This window comes from Myotis brandtii, unplaced genomic scaffold, assembly GCF_000412655.1.
Source record: "Myotis brandtii unplaced genomic scaffold, ASM41265v1 scaffold453, whole genome shotgun sequence".
NCBI lineage: Eukaryota > Metazoa > Chordata > Mammalia > Chiroptera > Vespertilionidae > Myotis > Myotis brandtii.
In genome coordinates, this window is record NW_005367314.1 from 786,393 (window position 1) to 804,020 (window position 17,628).

A 17,628-nucleotide genomic window follows, 5' to 3' on the forward strand; every position below is an offset into this window, starting at 1 on the left:
ATGGAGCAAGCACAATTCATACTCAAGAGCAGGAAAACTTTCTTGGGAATGCCCAGGCACATGCCCTTCTGCAAAAGTGTTTATTTGTTGTTACTCAGGTAGAGACATGTTTTCTGAATACTTCACAAAAAAGTAAAGAGGCTTTAAAATAACTAAATAAGTTCTAGTATAGGTGATTATTTTCATTTTGTCTATCGGCTAGTCTGGGGGTCAGCAAATTTTTTTCTGTAAACAGCCAGATAGTAAATATGGAGGGTTTTGCAGTTACTACACAGTTTCTGATACAACTTAATTCTGCAACTACTCAATTCTATTATTGTAGACAGAAAGCAGTGGTAGACATTATGTAAATAAATGGGCATGCCATGTCCCAATACAACTGTATTTACATAAACAGGAAGTAGAACCAGTTTAGCCTGAGAGCTGTAATTTGCCTACTCTTTACTTGACTATAGATATATGACTTTTAATATAACACACATAATATAGCTGAATAGGTAGAAAAGAGCTACTGAAGGTAACTAGGCATTCATGAAAATTGCTACCTATAAAAACATTTTCATGGGCCATTGCTAAACTTAGCCCCAGTCCTAACCAGCCTCAGCTGGTTTGACAGTTTTGACTGTAAAGGCTGCTTTATTGTGATTTTTTAGCTTTATCCTTGAATTTTTCTGCTTAGATACTATTAGCTACTGTATCCGAGTTTCTGCTCCTCAAGTCATGTCCCTGGAAGAGCAGTCCATCCCAACTCATCTCTATTAATTTACATGAATATTCTGTGCGACCATGAAATTTAAGTCACACAACTTTATCATCTTACAAAAATTCATTTACTTGTTAACTATATGCAACTACATTAATTACTGAAAACAGACCCCTGGTAGGCAGTTCAGTGTGTGTGCACAGAGAGATACTCTGTTCTGGCATTTGTTCTTTCTCTTTTCTCCAATCCCTAATCTAGTGATCTGCCTACTGAGAAAATAAAATCTTTATGTTTCCTAGTTAAACCCCAAATTACATTTGGTGACTCTTCCTGATTGTGCCCTTGAAAATTTCTAGAACAAAACTACAGTTTGCTCAGACAGATCTTTAAACTGTTATTTCTTTAAAATTTCTCTATATTTCCAAGGACTCCATTTCTCTACAATTACCGAAGTCTTCAATTCACCTTCTTCTGCTCACTTCCAATCCTAAACACCCCCAGTACATCTGGTGACATGACCCTTGTATTCATCTCTAATCATGTTTAACACTCCTAGTTTCCTCAAATAAATATAAATATTAACATGTCCTAAGATATCCTAAACCCAATTACACCAGTCGATCTAGATCAGCCATTTTCAACCTGTGTGCCGCAGAATTTTTAAAACATGTGATACCTGACTAGTCAGTCATGGGCATTGACCTCTTTTCCCTTTCAGTGGTTCTCAACCTTCTGGCCCTTTAAATACAGTTCCTCATGTTGTGACCCAACCATAAAATTATTTTCGTTGCTACTTCATAACTGTAATGTTGCTACTGTTATGAATTGTAGTGTAAATATCTGATATGCAGGATGGTCTTAGGCGACCCCTGTGAAAGGGTCGTTCGACCGCCAAAGGGGTCGCGACCCACAGGTTGAGAACCGCTGCAGATTATCAAATTAAAAAATGATAATAGCCAAAACAACAATGGCTGCTGATGTGAATACCCTGTCTCTCTTTTTTAAAATATATTTTTATTGATTTCAGAGAGGAAGGGAGAGGTAGAGAGATAGAAACATAAATGATGAGAGAGAATCATTGCATGCCCCCTACTGGGGACTAAGCCCACAACCCAGGCATTAAACAGTGACCTCCGGCCTCAAAGGTCAATGCTCAATCACTGAGCCACTCTGGTCAGGCATGAATGCCCTGTCTTGAACCATAAATAGATAGGTCATATAATAGAGTTGCATCTTATTGGTCATGTTGCATAATAAGGTTGTGTCTGAGTGGTTAATTCTTTGGACCAGAAATTCTTATATACAAGTATAGGCAACTGCTTTTTTAAAAAAGTCACCTTAGAGCAAAAAAGGCTAAGTAATTACTATTATTTTCTCATAAATTAATCAAAATTATACCTGTTTTTGGTCACATATGCAAAAAGTATATTTTTTGATATGCTGCAGAATTTTAGTAATACTTTATATGTGCCATGAGATGAAAAAGGTTGAAAATTGCTGATCTAGACTGTGATTTTTTTCCTAATCCACTACAGATTGGAATGGAGAAAAGAGGGATTTTTTTTTAACTTTAATAAGTCCTAAGAGTGCTAAGAGAATAGACAAGGAAACAGGAATACCTCTTCTTGGAAACATGTTTCACGTTTTTCTGCTTGGCAGCACATCTTCACCAGCTGAGTAAAATCCACAATAATTGGTTGGAACTGCATCTCTGTTGCATATGGTCTCTGCTTCACAAGGTTGCTGAGGAGCCTGAATCAGAAATGAGTTGTAAAAAACGAAAGCATCCCTGATTTCTACACGAATAAACTCAAAATAGAGTAAAGGTTTAGAAAAAAAAGTCTTAGAAAAAAACATAGGCAGTAAAATCTCTGACATCTCTCTTAGCAATATTATTTCTGACATCTCCTCAGGCAAGGGGAAAGTAAATAAATAAATAAATAAATAAGATGATAACGAACTGAAAAGTTTTTGCACAACAAAGGAAAGCATAAAAGAAAGAAAAGATAATCTACTAATTGGAAGAAAACATTTTCTAATGACACATCCAATAAGGGTGTTAATAATCCAAAATTTAGAAAACTCAGACAACTCAACACCAAAATAACAAACAATACAATTAAAAAGTGGACTTGACATTTTCCTAAAAAGGACATACAGATGAATAGATATATGAAAAGATGCTCAACATCACTAATCATCAGAGACATGCAAATTAAAATCGCAATGGGATATCACCTCACACTGGTCAGAATGACTATCATCAGTAAATCAACAAACAAGTATTGGTGAGAATGTAGAGAAAAGGGAACCCTGATACTCTTTTGGTGGGAATTCAAATTGGTGCAGCCACTGTGGAAAATAGTATGGAGTTTTTCCTCAAAAAAATAAAAAAATGGAACTGCCTTATGACCCAGCAATTCCATTTCTGGGTATATTTCCAAAGAAATCCAAGCCACTAATTTGAAAAAATATATGTTCATTGCAGCATTATTTACAACAGTCAAGCTAGGAAGAAACCCACATGCCCATCATTAGACTCGATAAAAAACAGTGATACATATATACAAGGAATATTAGTCATAAAAAAGAATGAAATCTTACCACTTGTGACAGCATGGATTGACCTGGAGGGTATTATGTTAAGTGAAATAAGACAGAGAAAGGCAAATACCATATGATTTTATTTCTATGCGGAATCTAAAGAACAAAACAAACAAATAAAATTGAAACACTCATAGACACAGAGAGCAGACTTGTGGTTGCCAGAGGGGAGAGTTTTGGGAGACTAAGTGAAAGACGTGAAGGGATTAAGAAGTACAAATTGTTAGCTGCAAACTAGCCATGGGGATGTAAAGTACAGCATAGGGAATATAGTCAATAATATTATAATAACTATGTATGGTGCCAGGTGGGTACTGGAAATATTGGGGGGAACACTTTGTAAATTAAATTATTATCTAACCACTATACCATACATCTGAAAGAAAGAAATGATACAAGCTTTTAAACTAAAGAATTATCATAAGTATAATTTTATAGACTAATAAAGGAATCTATGTACTATGGGAAAAATAAAATAAAATAAAGTCACAAGCCAAACATTCAAGAACTCAAATTTTCTATGGGCACTAAATAATTAAAATGCCTTATTGTCTTTAAAAAAGAAGAAGAAGAAGGCAGAGGACTGGGAACAAGACTCAGAGCAGGGGTATCAGGATGTCATGCTAGCTCTCTTCAGCATTACAGATATAAGGCCGCCATTTCTATAGCTGGGACTCTGTGCCACATGGAAGCTAGACCCCACAAACAACTATGTCACATACTTGTCATAAACTTGCAGTTGACTTACCTCTCCTGCCCTTTTCAACCCTTCCCCACTATGATCGATTTCTCTCAATCCAACAGCTTTTATTTAAAAATATTTCCTTTAATCCTTTCTATTCTTTTAGTTTAAAAATGTTTAATTTACCTTTTTATATATTACTAGAGGCCCGGTACTTGAAAATCGCTCAGTCCAGCCTGCGCCCTCTCACAGTCTGGGAGCCCTCACTCCTTACCGCCCGCCTGCTCGTTGCTTCTTACTGCTTGGATCACTGCTCCTTAGCATTGCCTCAAAGGCAGGAGAGGCTCCTGCCACCTCGCCAGCCATGAGCCCAGCTTCTGGCTGAGCAGCGCTCCCCCTGTGGGAGCGCACTGACCATCAGGGGACAGCTCCTGCATTGCAGTCTGCCCCCTGGTGGTCAGTGCTCGTCATAGCAACCGGTCATTTAGGATTTTATTATATAGGATATTTTATTTTTAATTTTCAATGCCATCAACTTCTTTTCAGTTTTTCATTTCTAGTGTATTAATTATTTATTTTCACCAAATTTATGCACCATTTGATATACTGTCTTTATACACTGTCTTAAATCTTCACATTTCAACTCAATAAAGTCACAAGCCAAACATTTCATAATTGGACTTGAAATTCTTTTTCACCTTGACATTTTCCTAAAAATGTTTTATTTTCTCAATCTTAGTCCTAGATTTCAACTTCTACTTTCCCTTTATTATCCTGCTGAAGATTTTCTTTTCCCTCCATGAGCCCCTTCCCTTGTTTTTTGTTTGTTCGTTCGTTTGTTGTAGTGTGTGTGTGTGTGTGTGTGTGTGTGTGTGTGTGTGTCTGTGTGTATTTATGCTTTGATGACCAGCCAGAATTATATAAGAATGAAACCATGGAGAGAGCCCTTGACACTATACTGGGAAGTGGGAGGGATTTTTCCAGCCTGGGCTTTGACTCCCAATGTGGATCTACCCAGGATGGTTCAGAAATGCCCATAATAACTGTCTCTATGTTAATTGTACAGAGAACACAATGAATTCCCTGGAATAAGGATGTTTCCTAATACTTCACACTTCTTATCTAGCCCTTATATGAAGAGTTCCATGTTTTACACATAATAACCAGTATTATAACCCTTTGGTTAGGGCACACTCACAGCTAGATGTTGGCAGGTAAGCACATATTCTTTGACCCAGCCTGCTTGGGTGCAAATTCCAGCTCAGCAACCTAGTTACCTTTGCAGGACCTCCTATCAGGTCTTACTTTTACAGCTTTAGTTTCCTCATAATTATAATGAAGTCACAACATTACATAGCTCATACATTTTGTGTTAAGAATTTAGTGAGATGACATACATAAAGTGGTGCCTTTCTATGCCCAGAGAACTTCCTCAAGAGAAAGCAAAGCCTGCACTCTAGAACTAAAACAGACTTCTTTCTCCTCATATTTCCACATCAAGCTTGGGCTAAAGAAAGAATGGTTAACTCAATGTTACAATGTACTTTGGGTGCTTGTTGGAAAGTTTGAAAGTGTAGTTTGTGATCAGGTCACCTTGGGAAATGAAGAAAGGACTTCAAAGGTCAGCTGGCTACTGAACTGCAAGTACTGTGATAAAACAGAACACGTGACAACCTTGTGCTTGCTGATCATGAGAAGGTGTTCATTCCCAAAGCAACATAGCCTCACTTTGCAAGTTGATATTGTTGGACTAATAATATTTAGATATTGTACAAGCAAGACTTAGAGTAAATAACTGAATTGTAAATAAACTACCACTTCGAATGCTCTTGGGGGAGAGAGAGCAAGGAGGACCAGGGGCATGTGAGAAGGGCAGGAAGTATGGTGGGCACTGTATGGGAACTGCCCCACTGTCAGGGTTTGGAGGACTTTCAATGCATCCTGCTGACTCCGAGAAACCAGAATTTCACCCTTTGGCTTTTCCTAGAAGAGTCACCTTTTGTTGATGCCAAATGGGCTTTCAATATCACATCCATCCGCAGCAGAATTCATTCTAAGGGAGAATGCCTGGACCATGGGGTATCTTGGCTCTAGGCTTAAGTGTGGGGTGGGGTAAAGAGATGGATGATTGATGCCACTAAGATGTTTCTTTGTCTGCAGCAGCAAATAGCCCCTTTTCTAAGACCTGATCATAAGTGTTCCATTCCATCGATCCATGTGTATGGGATAGGGAGAACTTGGGGAAACGTCAGTCACTTGTGAGCTCTTAATCACCTATGCTTTCAGTAGCCAGGGGCAAGAGCAGCTGCCCTAGGTTTGTGTGTGCTGCATGTGCTATTTCTAAGGCTAAGCTGGTCATGCCTCAGCCACCTCAGTCACAGTCAGAAGTCTAAGTAAGTCTCCCAGATTATCTGTCATCATACTGATGCTTCTACATCCTTACTCTGACCCATCTCCTACTCTTATGGCCCTCTCTAACTCATCCTCTGTCTCTTTTGTAACTTTAGGCTTTCTCATTTAAAAGCCTCTCTATATCCACAGCCTTTTTTCTCAACTTCTCTTTATTGCTCTATGGGAAAACATGGCTCACCAGAAGAAACAGCTTTCCTAAGCCTCTAAAAAGAAGGCTATTTTTACTTGAACTCCACTTTCTTACCACCTAGTTTTCTTTTACTACTTCCAACACATCCTTCTTACAATGTCTTCTAAAAGCCATAGTTTCTTCTAAGTATATGTCATCAATTTATAATATCCCCCTCCCTATCTATTCCTGTCACACATAAGAAGCTTAGTCATGCCACCTAATTTTGATGGCCTCAGACCCGATAAATTGCCTCACTTTCCATCATATCTTGACATTCATCATTGTCTGTAATTTCAACAACTACATTAATAATTCACATGAGACTGATTTAAAAAATGGACCCAATTGTCTATATTTCTCTGTATCCATGCCCTTTACAACTCTGCTTATCAAGAAGTGAAGTCTATTTCTATATCCTTTTAATTTGGTCCTACAGAATCTTAGTAGATTCTATGGCCCAGATGATGATAAGTTAGAACAAGCTAAATAGATTAGTGCGGGACTTCTCCAACTTCCATTGTTAATGGAAAGTAAACATTTCTGAGAAGAGCAAGGATCAAACTTATTTGATCATGGAACCCTATTTTTATGTACTTCTATGTCAATATTTTCTGATTAATAGACTTCAATCTCATTTTCTGATCAAGTTTGGGCAGCACCCATGATAGCCACAATTGCAGAATTACATAATATTCTCAATTCTACTTGATCTCCTAACATAATATTTAGCAGCTCTGTTCATTATGTAGCACTTAATATCTGCACCTGCTTTATGGTTCTCTATACCTGCTCCTTTGTTGGCAGTAATGAACAAATTCAACAAAAATTCTTACTTTTGCTTTTCAATTTGGATTTCCTCCTCTTGAGCTTTGCACAAGTCCTCTTTAAGGCTGATTATTTGGTCACAGGATAAAAGTGGAGAAATATACGTTCCATCAATGTGCAGATCATCAAAGCATAGCTTTCTGAAGGCATAGGAATCATCACAACAGTGACCCACACCAGCATTGATAGGCTGTGTCTCATGTCTTCTGCATAAAGCTCCAAGAATTAGCTTAGCCTTTCCCAGAAGAGAAGTAAAATAAGAGCGATTAGGTTTGCGGTTGTTATTTTCTTACCCACAGAAAACAAGGTTATATTTAAGTATTCTCACACTCTAGCACCTTGATTTCACTGTTTGGGGGAAAGGAAGAGTCAGGTGCAGCCTAGTTCTGAGACTTGGCTTCCCTCGTCCTATCATCCTCAAGTTGAGTTCACCCTATGAATCTCTATATATCTGGCTGCTCATCTCTGTCTTTTATTATATCCTTTGATCAACTGATAAACATAAGGGACAGAATTATTAGGCTCTATGGATAGGTCATAGATGTATCCTGACATGAGATTGCTTGCTGAGGGTTAGAGATTAGAACTTCAAGAACAGGTAAACATGAAGTCATGGATGTGCTTACCACGTCCTCCATGCAGACAAACTGCTGTTCATCACTCAGAGGGCAACATTTGGTGGCGGCAGCTGCCATGTTCTTTGTGAACATAACCAACTCTTGAGCAGATAGTTGTGGGGCTTTCTTAGTATAATGGACCAGGAGCCTGAAAGAATAAGTTCCTCTTACAATGACTGTGCGCCTAGAATGACGAATTCTACAGAGTTTTCCTCGATATCTGATATTGTCTCTGATTGAAGTTGAACATGGCATTAAACTGGGTTTAATTCTATCCTTTCAGTCCTTGTTCCAATAGCCCAGTGGCTTATTCAATATACCTGGCATTCTCTTCCAACCTCACACACTGTAATGTTAACCATGTCGCCTAGAGAAGGGTTCTTCAGAGAAACACTGCCACTTTGGGAGTTTTCTCTCTTGCTTTCATGTGACCTTATTTATGTGGAAGATTAGTACTATGCCCCTAATTACACCGGTATTCAGTAAAATCCCATGTTTCTGTTTCTGTTTACTGGGAAGATTTAGCTTTATAGATTTTTTTCCTCTCAATAGGTAACATTTGGAAAAATATCAATGTCTTTCATGCACAGTGTGGAGACATGTGAATATCCATAACAGTTTTCAACTTGTTTCTGTTAAAACTGTATCTTTAGGAATATAATTTGAATAACTTGGTCTTGTCAGACTCTGAAGACTTCAGTAATTATTGTCTTCAGGGAAAAATAACCTACAAAAATTTTGCTCCACACTAATCTATCTTTTTTTACTTATCAAGGATAACTATGATAGCTAATTTGGATTGCTGCAAAATCAGATGTGAACAGGTTCCAAAATAAGTATATACATAGACCATTCAAGCTGTTATTGGTTTTCTACAATGTGAAAGAGTAGGTACTACAGCAATGATCAGGAAACAATCACTAGGGATCACACTCTAGTCAGGAGAGAGACAAATACACTTGGCGGAGTGAGAGGAGTACAGAGTGCTGGAGGTGCGCATAGAATGTAAGTGCACAGGGAAATTGGACAGGCCTCCTGGAGGAAATGACATGTGAGCTGAGATCTGACAATAACTAAAAATGAGCTGGGTTGAGGGGAATGAAAGTGAAAGGAGAACATTTTGGAAGTCATTGAATCTGATTTTTTCCCCTTGATTGGGAGGTAGCTGTAGAAAGGAGAGGAAAGATAGGTTAGTAACAGAATTAGATTTACAATGTTTTTAACATAATCATGGTTGTTGTATAAAGAATGGATTGGAGGTGGGCACTAGGCAATGTGAGTGAAGAAAAAATCTGAAGGCCATTCCAGTCATTTATGTGAGAGATGGTGGTAGCCTGAATTAGGAGAGTGGTGGTGGGAATTGAGAGATATAAAGAGAGATTTTAAAGAGAAAGACTCTACAGACTTGGATTCGAGGAGAACAAACAAAATCAGAGACAATTCTTGCATTTATATTATAATGGAGTTGGAGGACGGATTTAGCTATAACATCCAATAAAACAGTCAACCTAATCCAGTGTTTCTCAAATTGTGACTCCTGGATCAGCTGTATCAGCACTCCTGGGAACTTGGTAGAAGCCCAAACTTCCAGGTCCCATCTCAGACTTAGGAATCAGAAACTCTTGGGGTGGGGCTGTATTTAACAAGTCCTCTAGGTAATTCTAAAGTTTGAACCAGAGATCTAATCCTTAAAAGTAGACATTAGCAGTTGAACACAACATAAAAGAAAAGTAATGAGCCACATATTCTCTCTGAAACAAGACCAATTTTTTCTGAATCCATTATTCTGGACATTTAATTTAAGATCAATAATACTATGAGACACTATGTCGAACTGAACTTTGCCTCAATAATCCTTTTCTAAATAGACTATTGCAGTGTGATTCTAAAGACTCCTAAAAATTGGCTTTTGCTTTTTGATGTATTAATCTTTGAAATACAATGGGATTTACCAGTCTCTCTGCACATAAGAAGTTGTGTGTGTTCCCTATGGCAATTAACTAAGGTATCCATTCATCTGTACTCTCAGTGGTGACAATACTAAATTTACCATATGGACTTGATTTGAAATGGACACAGGGATCCTACATTAGATCTCTGTTGTAGCTTTAACTCAAAATTGCATGCAAAGCCCTAAGCTAGATGCCCAGATGTGTGGGAGGGAGCCCCTGTGAGATTGCAGAAAGGCAGCCAGGGCCTGCTTGGCTCCTTAACCTCTGGACATTGACTGAAATCTGGAATCTGGCCTGGAAAACAGAGGAAACGTTATATGGCATCTATCTTATCAAGACAAAGATAGCTAGGTTATTTCTGAACTGATGTTTTCCTTAGCCTCTGAGATTTTAAGGTTGGCTATAGACTCTTTGAAACTCTCAGCATCAGGAGTTAGCAAAAGCTCACTAAACAAGTATAAATCTGGACAATATCTTACAAGCATACCTGTCTTGGAAGTTACTATATCCTAATTTCTCACGTAAATCACAATGATTTTTAACGTGCTCGTGACTTTCATGAACCACTCGTTGGAACATCTCTTTCTGAAAAATAAAGATAATCAGTGTTTATCTATCATTGTAACAATATATCTCAGGTAAGATTGCAAAACCATCTTCTATAAGAATTTAATGTAGCTGTTTTCCTAAACCCAGGGCTTTATTTATTTACTGAGTTAACAAATCTTGAAAAACATGTTTTGCTAAAACAGGAATGGCCATGTACTTTGTGGGAAAAAAGTGGGACAGTGAAATTAATATTCAATTTTCCATGATAAAAACTCATTGTGATTAAATAGCATGTTTTACAAGTATAAGGCAAATCATTCATCAAGCCAAAAAGAGATCATTAATGGTAGTTTATAGATCTAAGTTTAATTGGTCAGTGTGTGTGTGTGTGTGTTTACTGGTTATTTTTAATAATACTGTCTTTTTACATAAACAGCAAATATAGAGAAAAAGATATAGAGATAAAGAAATATGGACATGTATTAAGAAGTGGTGGTGTAATAAAAATATGCAGCCTTGAAATATATTAAAATACTGCAGAAATCCACATTAAATCAATCAAAGGGAATTCTCAGCGATTACTGTAAATTCAGTTTTTGACCACACAAATTAATTCCGGTGGGAAGATACACGTGACCTTGCAGGCTGAATACTTTGGTAGGAGCACCAAACCAAGTCCCCCTGATCCGGATAGGTAATGTTTGTTGTAGGGAAAATGTTGCCAGACATGTAAACTGTTTGCCTGGATTTAAGCCTCAGCCCTGTCCTTACTGCCTGTATGGCATTGGGCAAGTCATTTGAACCTTCTGAAATTCAATGCTCTCATCTATAAAATGTTGTTAGCAATTCTGGCATTACCTGATACCAAGCTTTTATGAGGACCAAATAGAACACTGGGTATAAATTTGCTGTGTTAACTCTAAACATCCATGTTTCCTTAGGTGTTATTACCATAATGATTATTGTGGAGGTCTGCTGGTGATGCCACCAGAGGGTGCTAACCTATAGGAGACTAAATCACTTTCATTTATCCTTCTCTTTGTGAACAGGAGGATGCTAAGTGTACCTGCTCATGCCCAGACAGGTCAAGAGATTCCCTTCACCCTCCACTCTCACCCCCACCCCACACTCTATAAATATGTAAGCCATTGGTTAGAACAAAAGCCTGTTTCCTGTTTCCTGATAACCCCCCCAAAAACAATCGAACAATCAGATTTGTAAGGCCACCTGTATTTTTCATGTCAAATGCATAACAGGAGCTGCTGCCTATGAACAATATGATTTCTGGCCAGAAATAGGAACAGTTTCCAGGCCTGCTTGATAGAAATAGTCGACCTTCCCAACAGACTGTGCTGTCATGCTACCTGCTATGGTGCCAGACATTCACTTTAAAGAGGAGATTGCGTAGCGAAGCTTCCAGGACGTACAGAATCTATAAGACAGTGACTTGCACAGAGAGTCACTGTGGTATGATGATGTGGCCTTTGGTTTAGATGACAGTGATAGTCCATGTGTAGTGAAATTAGCCAGAACATGTATAATCGTCTTACGAAAGTATGGCACTACTAACAGAACTGTATTTTTTCCTGTGCTTGTAATCACTTATGAGTAACAGGTTGAACAATAAAAAGGCATTTACCCCATGGCTATAGCATTCCAGAGGATTTTCTAATTTACAGCATTTTTCCAATAACTTTTGATACACTGAATCCACTCTTAAAATCACTGGAACTGCCAACTCTGGATGTCTTCTTGAATATTCATAAAGAAACCTGTATCCATATGAAACATATTTGAAAGTAAACAGTAAAATTCAAAGGCTATGAGTTTTCTCTCTAACGCCATTTATAATTCTGAAATTTATTCAATATTTAACTGACCTTAAGACATTTAGAAACCTTAGGAGGCTGGCAGGTAATTTTATTGACTACATTTTGAGGTAAGGAAACCAAATCAATAAAATATATGATGTTTTTTAAGTCACACAGTAGCCAAGCCGGGATGGCTCAGTAGTTGACTGTCAACCCATGAACCAAGAGGTCACTGGTTCAATTCCCAGTCAGGGCACATGCCCGGGTTGCAGGCTCAATTGCAGTAGGGGGTTGCAGTAGGGGGTGTGCAGGAGACAGCCAATAGGTGTTTCTCTCTCATCAATGTTTCTATCTCTATATCCATCTCCCTTCCTCTCTCTCTAAAATCAATAAAGACAATAATAAATAACTACTTTTTCAAATAAAGTCACACACTAATGAGTGGCAGATCCAGAACTTAAACCTCAAATACTTTAATTAGCTGATAGTTCTTGGCTCAGAATCTCTAGTTACTTTCATTAGAAATTAATTTTAAGTACTTGGGTGAGAACACATTTTTCTCAATGATTGTTGAGGCTAGATTTTATAAGTATTACAATTCTTTTGAAAGAAGTGCTGGCTGGCTAAGTATTAAATCACCATTTTTCCTTCTTTTCCATATAAACTTTCAAACATAAGTAGTTCATGCATAATCTACCCATTCTTCTGGGTTACAAGGAAGGAAATTTGGAGTCTAGGATCTATACAAAGGAATCATAGAATTGCAGGAGGTATCTTAGAATTCATCTTATCCAACCACCTCAGTTTACTGTTGGAACACAAGAGTCTGGAGAAATTTCGTGGCTTGACCTACATGCCAAATGGCAAAGCTGGACTGGAAATCAAGTCTCCCAACTCATAGTCTAATGTGAAAACCACTAAAAAGCTAGGCCTAACAACTTCTTCAGTACCAGATGCAAGTTTAGGAATAAGTAGGTTCAGGAAGAGACACTTACTTTTTAAGCCAAAATCCAATATAAATTTTGAAATATAGCTATGGACTTTCTACAAATCCAAATAATATTTCACAAAGTGATCTTGGAAATATTTTAACCATACAATAATATTGAAGTCAGTTTGTCTTATGCACAAATTAATATGCACTTCTGAATGGATACCAGAGATATTAATACTCCATCCATATCTCTAATCTTTAAATGCCACACTATGGTTTTGGGTGTAAGTATTAATTAAAATAGAAGAGCTTCCCGAGTTGGTTTGTCTAAGTGGATAGAGTATTGGCCCGAGGACTGAAGGGTCCCTGATTCAAATCCAATCAAAGGCATATGCTCATGTTGTGGGCTCGATCCCCAGTAGGAGGTAGCCAATCCATGATTCTCTCTCATCATTGATGTTTCTATCTCTCTCTCCCTCTCCCTTCCTCTCTGAAATCAATAAGAAATATATTTTTAAAATAATAATTAAAATAAAATAGAAGAGCTGACCAGGTATATCATTCTGAAGCTCTTACTTAGAGGACTCTAAGTCCATTAGAGCAAACATTTGACCTCCACTGCATTTTTTAAAAAGTTCCTGTATTAGTTGTCAACATTTAAAAATTAAGAAACTCCAAGAATCTCTCAAAATGCAGTAGACCTAACCACCCAAAGCCTGCATTCCAATATGGTAACATGTGGCTGGAGTTATGTAGTAGCTGCCAACTTTGGACTCCACAAAACATCTCCTGCTGGTCACAGTTCCCATTTAGTTGCTCATTCACATCATTGGCTAACCGCTGTCATCATTTAAGTTTACAACTTTATATACTATTTTAAATAATCTATAAATATAATATTCCATCATTAATATTTTATAAAAAATCTGTATTACTCTTGTAGAAAATCATCCTGCTTGTCAGTGAATTGTTTGCATACAAATCCATCTTCCGTAAACCTGCTGAGTGGCAGGGATGAGAGATGAGGCTTATTGTCATTTTCAGAGTTGATAATGCATTCCCCTCTGAATGGCACTGGCAGTGCACAGCATGGAGTGATCTTGCTGGATAGGAGAGCCTGTTTAGAGCAGGTATAGTTCATAAGCTGGCTCTAAAACAGAAAAGGGAGCAGTTGTTTTTGATGACTTCATTCTAACTTATTAATTAATTAATTAATCTATTTATTGTTATTAATAGGACACAAGATAAAAACTTCTCATCTTATATTGCTTTATCCTTGGCAAACTGAAAGACCAAAAAAGTCATTTGTAGTGACTCATTCTAATTAGAAAAGCTTCTCTATTTGATCTTGCTCAAGTGTCACAATCTCTTTTAAATAGACCACAGTATTGTTTCCATGTTTAGGTCAACAAAATACAAATGAAGAGTTTTATTGTCTTGCTATTGTTACTATTGTTGTAAGATCTCAATTTAGGAGACATTTGTCTCTGTCATTTACTATATATCCTATATAATAAAAGGCTAATATGCAAATTGACCAAATGGCAGAAAGACTGGTCGCTATGATGCGCTCTGACCACCAGGGGGCAGACGCTCAATGCAGGAGCTGCCACCTAGTGGTCAGTGTGCTCCCACAGCTGGGCTCATGGCTGGTAAGTGCAGTGGTGGTGGCAGGAGCCTCTCCCACCTCCACGGCAACACTAAGGATGTCCGACTGACGACTTAGGCCCACTCCCCACGAGGAGTGGGCCTAAGTCGTCAGTTGGACATTCCCCAAGGGCTTCCGGACTATGAGAGGGCACAAGCTAGGCTGAGGGCCCCCCCTCCCCAGAGTGCATGATTTTCATGCACCGGGTCTCTAGTATTACAATAATATTACTATTACGTATACTTACATACATTTACCTATCCATACATATGTGCACACAAATAATGGTGTGTGTGCATGAATAAGCTAGTCTCTACACTTAAGCAACTCACAATCTAGTTGGAGGGTCAAACAATTAAACAATAATAATGCATTATAACAGAAATTGTAAAAAAAAAAGGTATATATATGACACTTTGGAAGAAAAAAGCAATTTGTAGTGTGAAGATCTTGAATAATTTGAATCTTAAAGGACATATAGAAGTTAGCTGGAAACAAAATAAGAGGAAAAGCATTCTAGAATTGTTCATCTTTATATGTAAAGAATCTTAGAGGTAAGAGAAAACTGTCACACCAGTTTCTATCTTCATCCCTGCTCATTTCACAGACAAGTTCTTTCAAACCTTCACAGAAAGGTAAGTCTCAATACTATTTAATTTATGTCAAAAAATTCAAAAGGAAAAAAAAATTCTAATTCATTATTTAGAAGTTAACATAACTAAATACCAAAATCTGATAAATAATAATTACTTTTACAGATTCATTATATACCACTATCACCTTTATTTAAGCAATACAAGGTTTTTAAATTAACTAATTGGGGTGATATTGGTTAATAACATTATATAAATTTCAAGTGTACAATTCTATGATACATCATTGCATTGTATGCTCATCACCCAAAGTCTACCACCATATAGTTGACCCCCTTTAACCTTTTCATCCTCCCCCAATCTTCTTCCCCTATGTTAAGAATTATAAGTATTTTAAAGGCCAGAGTGAGTTTTGAGAAGACACAGGATCCTACCCTGCCAAATACACATGCTACTGCATTTCCTTCACAACAGGTCTGATGAAGATTTTTAATATCAGCTGCCAGTTTGGCAATTTCAGAAAAGTTAGCTTTAGGTTGTTTTTTAGTCAACAGAACCAATTCCCTGAAAAAAAAAAAGATACATTTTAAACAACATTGTGAATTTGATTATTTCTAAAGTTAGTTCTAATTCACTGAGTAACAAAAGGATAGAAACACATTGTAAATGTAGGGTGAAGAGAATATTTTAAATGCTTTCTGTTTCTTCAATGATGGCACCCAGAGTCATACAATATCTAAGTCACAAAACAAATATGATTCAACTGATAATCATGGATAATATAGTCATTTTAATCATTTAAATTATTGCTTAAAGAGTTGAGCTGCTTCAAGAAGTGATTTGGATATTTATCTGACCTGTTTTGCAAATAAAAGTCTTCATCACAAAGACAATAATTACAGGAGGCTTGGGTGTCCCTTGCCTCTCTCTGTTGCCAACTGAGCAATATCCCTATTTTAATAACTTAAATTATTGCTTAAAGAGTTGAGCTGCTTAGAGAAGTGATTTGGATATTTATCTGACCTGATTTTCCAAGTAAAAGTCTTCATCACAAAGACAGTAATTACAGGAGGCTTGGGTCTCCCTTGCCTCTCTCTGTTGCCAACTGAGCAATATCCCTAAAATTTCTCTGGAAATAGGGAAAATGGGCCTGCCTTGGAAGGAGAACTGAGCTTCTGGGCAGCCCAATGTTGTCCTAAATTGGAGAAGAAGGTAATATAAGGCAGATGAATGTCTTTAGGGGTCAACTTGGACAGAAACACAATCTAGGCCAGAAAAGAGGCATATTGGATAACATCAAATTCTTCTCCCGCCTCATCCTCCTCCATTCCCACCCCAAGAAACACCACTGACTTCCTCTGTTCTGTGTAACATTGAAGCCAATGTTTTCCTAACTTCCCAGAAAAAATACCTTTTGTCCTCCAGCCTTTACCATGCAGAATAATTAAGTACCTGCTTCTGTATGTATGGAATCAGTTGTGCACTGAGGAAGAGACTAAGGGTGAGCAGATGGAAAAAACTGAAGCAGGAGATAATGGGCAGAAATGACAACTGTGCCATTTCATGCTCAGCCCTGTGTGCCCTATTGCACAGATATGCAAATTGGTTGAATGGTGGAACAACCAGTCACTATGACGCACACTAACCACCAGGGGGAAGAAGCCGGGCTCATGGCTGACAAGCTCAGGGACAGTGGCGGGAGCCTCTCCCGCCTCCACAGCAGCACTAAGGATGTCCAACTGCCAGCTTAGGCCAGTTCTTCGTGTGTTTTTTTTGTTTTGTTTTTTTTTTGGTAGAGCAACTCTAGGTTTATTATTTGCAGATGAATGCAAGTCTAACTGATACACAGGTACTCCCTTCCTCCACTCCATAGCCCCCTTTACAGAGAGAAGCCAGAGCTTTGTAAGTCAAAGGCTAGGACATATTGGTCACCATGGAAAAGCTAAGATGTTTTTATTTTTTTAAAGTAGGCTAATTGGAGAATGGAGATGAATTATTCAAGAAGGGAGGAACTCAATCTGGGAAAAGAAAGACTGGGAAGGATGGGAAACTATTAGATTCCACAAATGGTAGGGACTTGAGTGGCTCCTGTGTTTCTTGTGTCACCAAGTGCACAGCACTGAAAG

At 37.8% G+C, this 17,628-nt stretch overlaps 1 protein-coding gene across 1 annotated transcript in view; it reads right to left on the reverse strand.

Annotated features, from left to right (window-relative positions):
- The window catches only part of LOC102247097 (alpha-fetoprotein), a 35,582-nt gene that overhangs the window by 7,383 nt on the left and 10,571 nt on the right, over positions 1 to 17,628 (reverse strand). The window contains exons 6-12 of the mRNA XM_014546592.1: positions 15,937 to 16,074; positions 14,197 to 14,411; positions 12,156 to 12,288; positions 10,455 to 10,552; positions 8,025 to 8,163; positions 7,407 to 7,633; positions 2,323 to 2,455 (exon numbers count right to left, since the gene is read on the reverse strand). Of these exons, the coding sequence (XP_014402078.1) occupies positions 2,323 to 2,455; positions 7,407 to 7,633; positions 8,025 to 8,163; positions 10,455 to 10,552; positions 12,156 to 12,288; positions 14,197 to 14,411; positions 15,937 to 16,074 (1,083 nt within the window). The remainder of the gene's footprint in view (positions 1 to 2,322; positions 2,456 to 7,406; positions 7,634 to 8,024; positions 8,164 to 10,454; positions 10,553 to 12,155; positions 12,289 to 14,196; positions 14,412 to 15,936; positions 16,075 to 17,628) is intronic.